The sequence below is a fragment of the Phaethon lepturus genome, unplaced genomic scaffold (genome assembly GCF_000687285.1).
Source record: "Phaethon lepturus isolate BGI_N335 unplaced genomic scaffold, ASM68728v1 scaffold7680, whole genome shotgun sequence".
Lineage (NCBI taxonomy): Eukaryota > Metazoa > Chordata > Aves > Phaethontiformes > Phaethontidae > Phaethon > Phaethon lepturus.
The window spans coordinates 173,519-180,128 of record NW_010512534.1 but is presented as its reverse complement, the minus strand read 5'-3'; the positions used below and the strand labels follow the sequence as shown (position 1 = coordinate 180,128).

Sequence of the window (6,610 nt, the reverse complement as noted above, 5' to 3'; positions counted from 1 at the left end):
GCTGGTCAAGGCAATGCCCAAGCATAGAAGCCATTTTATTGACCCTGAGAGACACATGAGTGTATCTCCAGCCTTCCTTCTTTTCAGATGTATGTGATGCTTCCCACTTTTGAAGCCTTGTTTATAGTTTCGTCTTCTCTAGGACATTGATATGATTCCTGTGAAGTGAAAGAACACCTTTTTTTAAAGCCCCTTGCTGTTTATGAATTAATGCTTCATGTTTCTTTTCATAGAAGATTATTGTCCTTGTCACAACAACCGCTGCATATGCAGAGAGAAGATCAGGCCATAGTGGTTGAGTCAACTTATTCCAAGTTTGCAAAGCAGTATTTTGGATGCAAATGAGTTTTTCTTTTCCCACTTCCCTTCAATATATATAGTTGTTATATATTCAACTGTGTTAGACAGCATCGTAACAAATACATATCAGAAAGCGAGCTGTAATGTATTTTACATAGTCAGAAGGTAGCGTCCCTGAAATTTCAGGGAACAAGTTTCAAGCAAGACAAGACTGCTTCTACTGCCTGCCTTGGCAATGCTTCCATTGTAGTCCTCTGAAAGTTAGCATGTGGCAGCCACTGCACTCATTTACCAGGCATTTTTGCTTGGACTCGGCTTCTTTTATAGGAAACCTGAAAAAAAAGATTCTGAACTAGGGGGTTTTCTGTTACATTTTTGTTTGAGTGACTTGATTTTATTAGAAGGCTTAAAAACAAAAAACCACCCCAATTTTCCAGAGTAACTGGTGTTGCTGCTACATCTTTCATATTTTTATGTAACTTTAAGGGGGTCTTCCCTGCTCCCTTTACCCCCTTCTTTCTGCTTCTTTCTGTTTCCCTCTAAAACAGAGGCTCTTGAGATGAAAGCTTGGCCTTCTTACGCCAGTGGGAGTTTTCCCATCCAGACCTCATGCCTGGAAGAGAGAAGGGAGACCACCACTGGCTCATTACTCTCTTATTCTGAAAACGTAAAGCAAAGGACATCACATGCCTGAATCTTGGCAGGGTTCAGAAAAATCTCTGCTGCAAAAATGCTAATGATACACCCTTTTGCTTACAGTGGCTTTTTAAAGGAAGAGTTTTCAATCTTTTCCAGTATTTTTTCTTTGCTTGTTTTATTTCTTTGTGGAGCTTCTGCCTCTTCAGTCAGGAAGTAAATGGATGATTTTAAGAACAGTAATTAATCTTAAAGGGGAGGGAGGACGACTGTGTCTCCCCTGCTGCACACAGCAAGCACTAAGCAATGTGAAGAATTTGGGGGGCTTCTGTTCGCCTTTTCTTTTTTTAAAGAGGAGACTGCCCTGGAGCGAGCATCTTGTCAGAGTATTTTCAAAGAAGGGGCATAATCATCTGTAGTTTTCCCATTGTCCCACAAGCTGTCTTCAAGTCACCTGAGAGTATTTGCTTGGCTTAGACTGGTGAGTTCATTCAGTGCTTACGCTGGATGCTTTGTGGCTTCCCAGCTGCAATGTGAAACCTTAAGCAGGCAGAGAAGGAAATTGGGAATGCAGTGTTTTCATTTATGGCTGAAGAAGACTTTGCACTAGGCTACAGGAAAGGTTTTATCATGGTCAGATTTAATCCAAACCATTCTGTGTAGTTGCAATAATAAATTTTCTAGTTTCCAGGTAATATACTTTAACTACAGCTTGATACCAGTGATAGATTTCTTTTTTTATATACTCTAAGGCCCTTTATAGCTTTTCCAGTTCAGGGTAGATTTAAGATGTTGACAAGTGTCTTCAGAGACAATAAGGATTTTCGATTTCATCCCTCAATGCTGCTGCTGAATAGGGCAGTGCTACTTCAGTAAGGATTTCAGCAGAAGCATGCAGGGAATTTTGTTTTTCTTACATTGACTATTGCAGAACACTCAATTTTTTTTTTGCAGACTAACAAGGGGGATGAGCTCTCAAACCGCATCCAGAATACGCTGGGTAACTATGATGAAATGAAAGACTTGTTAACTGACCGATCAAACCAGAGCCACCTTGTTGGGGTTCCAAAACCTGGGGTTCCTCAGACGTCTCTTCCCAAGCCCGATGAACGTCTTATTGCAGACTCAAGACCACCACCTCCTCCTCCCATTTCCAGTACTACTTCTTCCACACCAGCAGCCCTACCTGCACAGCAGAGCAAAAGCGCCACGATGGGTTGGCAGAAGGCCGGGCACAATGCTGCTTCAGATGGCCAGCAGAGAGCAAGCAAGCACGGGCACCGGTCACTGGAGTCACACAAGGGTGACTTCAAACTGATGAACCAAAAATCCAGTCTGGAGAAACTAAAACGCTATGCATCAAGTCCCACCTCCTCCTCCTCCAACACTGCCCAGCAAAGCTCAATGAGGGCCACGCTAGGAGACAATGTCAACAGAGTGCAGCAGCCGGCAAAGCTCAACTGTAGCTCAGAAGGAGGAGCTCAAGGGCAAGAGAGGCCAGCAAAGCATGGTGGCGGGCACTGCGTCCAAACCTTCCCGCCCTCTCTTGCTTCGAAGCCGAGTCTGGTTCAGCAGAAACCGACAGCTTATGTAAGGCCAATGGACGGTCAAGACCAGGCTCCTGATGAGTCTCCAAAGCTGAAGTTACCAGCAGAGACGACCAAGTCATATAGGGAAGTGCCTTCTAACAAGCCTGATTCGGCCAGGACGAAGTCAAAGATAACCAAGTTCAGCATTCCTAAGCAAGAAGAGGTAAGTGTTTTTGTGCTTTTTATGACATACCCCATTGGATGGCTGATGCCTTAGAACTGCAAATTTCATCTGCCTCTTTATACATTTTTAACATATTAGTTTGCATGCTGAATTTCTTTTTAACGTTGACATAGTATATTGCAAATAGCAGCCTCACAGTAACGCAAGGATAACTCAAGAGTGAAATGCTCACTGTCTTCAGGACCATAACACTTCCTACAATGGCACAATTTTTAGTAGTATATATTATTTCACAGAGTTTTTTTCCTGAGTGTCCACATATAAAGTCTGGATATTTTTAATTATTTTTGGTTTGTTTGTTTTTTTTTTTGCTAGGTGGGTGTATTACTTCTAACTGTTCATATTTCGTTGACTTCTTTCTCTTTGGCAGTGATTAAATGAAGTGCTTGTGATGAGTAGTGGTTCTGCTATCCTCAGTGATGTCAAAGTAGTTTCACAATCTAAATAAATTGCTTAAACAATATGAGATCTGTGAAATAGATGAGAATATAGCAATGAGACTCTTCTTTTAGTTCATAGTATCTGTTTCCGTTTCAAACCAATTTCTAAGATTGAGGTTTCCTTTCTAAAGAATCACCATCTGTAGAAAACCAGCCAAGCTACAAGTATGATAACGTCTGAAAAAGCTTCTAGACAGCATTTCTGTTATCAGCAGTAGATATGAAAGGTTTTTGCTTAGACTTATTTTATGTTAATTTGTTTCACATTCCATTTATGCCAGTAGGACACCTTGCTTTATCACTTATAGAGTCTGTGATTTTCTGTTAGAGCTTTTTGGATGGGGAGGAAATGGTTGGTTTTGGCAGAATGAAGGGTGATTATTTTTTAATTGGGTGTATTCAGAGACCTGTATGCCAATACAAAGATGGTCACATCATCCTCTTGTGCACATCGGTAGAGGTCTCATGACTTGAACAATTTATAGTATTTATAGGACTGAGGTATTCTATTTGGCTGAATCACTGTGACTTTCTCAGAGCAGAGGTGATGATTGTTTACTCTTATTTGACAGTTGTGGTGTGTCTTGAGGTGCTTTTAGTCTTAACATTTTTGTTTCTGGCATTGTTAAAGGCAAGGAAAAATCTAATTTTTGGTGCAATTCTCTGGCCTCTTAATGCCTGTTTTTCAGAAACGGTGTTGACTGTTGTATTCCCCCTTCGGTTCAGTTTGGGAAGGAAATCTCTCTGGAAGCAATTATTTCTCTCAGCTCTTTTAGGCATTATACCCATGTGGGTTTTGTCTAAGCTAAAGTTCCATCAGTTCCAAACAACACATACGTGATATGTTGTTCCTGAAAAGGGGTTGTTTTAGGCTCTTAAGCCAGATTTGATAAGCAAATTTAGCATTCATAAACTGCTGTAATTGTGCAGATAGATCAGGTAATGGCAGATACTAATATCCATTTAGCTATTATTACCTCTTTCAGACTTGTACTTCTGTCTGCAAGTGAGAAGTATTGTTAGAATTAAAGATGCCTGTGGCAATTGTCTGGATCTTTCAAATTTTCCCCCTTTACATGTATGCAATACTCTAAGGACTAGTTTGGAAAGGAGTTTTGATAGGCAATCATTTGTTTGTCTGAAATTCAGGATTTACCATTTGCATTCCAAATTTGCCTACCTCAGGAAAGAAAGCTTTCATCTGTTGTATGCAATCTATGCCGATGCATAAGGATATACTTACACTGCAATTTCTAGACATGTAGATGTATTTGAGATTGCTTTAAACTAACTTGCTTAGATACTGATGGCAATGTAGGCTCTGGTAGGAGAGAGCGGACTGCAGGGTAGCTACTAGTGTTCACCAGCTTCTCACAGATTGTGTGGGATGCAGTATTAATGAAACAGTATTTGATAACATAATATAAACATTTAACTGAAGTTGAAGGAGGTGGACAAAAAACATTGTCTGGTAGGTGAAAAAAGAGCTAAGAGATAATAAAAAATGATGGACAAATTACTCAGAAGAAAAATAGTAGATACTATAGGTGTTGGGATTTGAAACTGAAGCTAATGAAAGACAGTGTTTAGATCTCATGTTGGAGGGCTGAGAGTCCTCATGATAAAAGTGCCCAGCTTTTTTTCTTTATTCTGACATTTCCTTTGTTCTAACATTTTCCATCCCAAATGGCACAAGATGAAATTGGTAACCCACTGGTATTGCTACAGGGAGAAATACTGACCAAGACTGAAAGTTTTTTCAGTCAGTGTTGCCTAATCCAGCCTCCCTTTAATTTTCAATCATACTCCTTTTTATTTCAAAATGTTTTTCCATTCTTGTTATTTGTATCATACGTCTCCTAGTACAGTTTTGTAAGAATTTCCATGCGTTTTTTAAATTTCTGCTTTCAAACTCATAAAACTTCTTTGCATCAAATGTTCATTGTCCTCTATTAGGGACAGAAGTTTTAAGCTGCTCTCAGCACAAAAGCTGCTGTAGACTTGTGAATATTTGCAGGCAAAATGAGGCTTCTTTTGTTCAGCGTGAAGCTAAAGATGATGGCCAGGAAAGACCTTGTATCTCTAGCGGCCATGGGATGACCATAATAGGATAATCATGAGGGAAAGCAGGCTGACAAGTAGGGTAGAACAGTGTCTGGGAAGCTGTATGGAAACAAATGAGAATGGCAGAAAGCTGCCTAAGAGCAGCCAGGAGAATATGGAAAGCAGGAGAGGGGCTGAGAGCTTGGGGATAGGGTATCTGGAGTGCAGGTGATGGAATGAAGCTTGATGTCTGCTAAAATAAAAGGTGTGTGGCTGAGATGGACTAGGTAGGGCAGTTAGTGTGCCCTGGGGGCTAGTGTAGGCAACACCATGAGGTGTTGCTGGCTCATGATCAGCTTGTTGTCCACCAGGACCCCCAGGTCATTTCCAGTCAAGCCAGCCCCCAGCCTGTAATGGTGCTGGGGTTATTCCTCCCCATATTCACGACTTTACATTTTCCTTTGTTGAACTTCTTGAGGTTCCTGTCAGCCCATTTGTCCAGCCTGTTGAGGTCCATCTGGACAGTAGCATGACCCTCTGGTATATCACCCACTTCTCCCAGTTTGTGTCATCTCCAGACTTGCTGAGGGTGCACTCTGCCCCATCATCCAGGTCATTAATGAAGATGTTAAACAGTATTGGCCACAGTATTGACTGCAGGGGTACACCACTAATGACTGGCCTCCAACAGGACTTTGTACTACTGTTCACCACCCTCTGGACCACTTTTATAGACTTTACTTTCTGTCTACCCGCCTAATTTTTTCATTACACACTTTTTTTTTCTACTTTCAGCTCTTAAAATGTGTTCATAGTGATACCGTGGTCCAAAACCTATACTTTTTAACTTGTCGTAGACAAGTTCTGCAGCTGCTTAACTGAACTGCAAACTCAACTGCAGGAGGCTGTAAGGGAAAAAGGTGCAAGTAGGGGAAGCAAGATGTGTGTGCAGGGTGTAGGTGTGAGATAAAAGATGAGACTCAAAGGAGGAAGAATTGGGAGGCAGCGGAGAAGCTGCCTAGCCTGACAAAGTAGAGAAGCAAATGGTGAGAAACGGCCATTTACCCAACTCCTGCACAGTTGGGGCTCATGAAGCGATAAGTATTTCTGTGTGATGTTTCAGTTTTATTTTGAACATCATGTGGCTCTAGGCAACTTCAGGTTCCACAGAGAAAACCATGAAACAAGAATATATTGTTATAAATCTCCCGATTTGCAAGTCCACTTACTAATGCATTCAAGTTGAGTTCTGTTTCCATGCACTTGCATTTAGGTTATAGTACTTTCCAGAATCTGTCAGTATATCTACTATCTATCCACTTTCATTTGTGTTTAGCAATTTGAAGTAACCATAAGTGGAAAAATAAACACATAATGAAACAAAGTTAAGGCTCCATGTAAGAACTGAAGAATAAGAA

The 6,610-nt window shown here is 40.9% G+C and overlaps 1 protein-coding gene across 1 annotated transcript in view; it reads left to right on the top strand.

The window, feature by feature from the left end:
• Window positions 1-1,890: 1,890 nt before the first annotated feature.
• AFF3 (AF4/FMR2 family, member 3) overlaps window positions 1,891-6,610 on the top strand; it is a gene marked incomplete at its 5' end in the record, with an annotated part of 11,153 nt that continues 6,433 nt past the window's right edge. Inside the window, one exon of the mRNA XM_010287307.1 lies at window positions 1,891-2,688. Coding sequence (XP_010285609.1) covers window positions 1,891-2,688 — 798 coding nt within the window. The remainder of the gene's footprint in view (window positions 2,689-6,610) is intronic.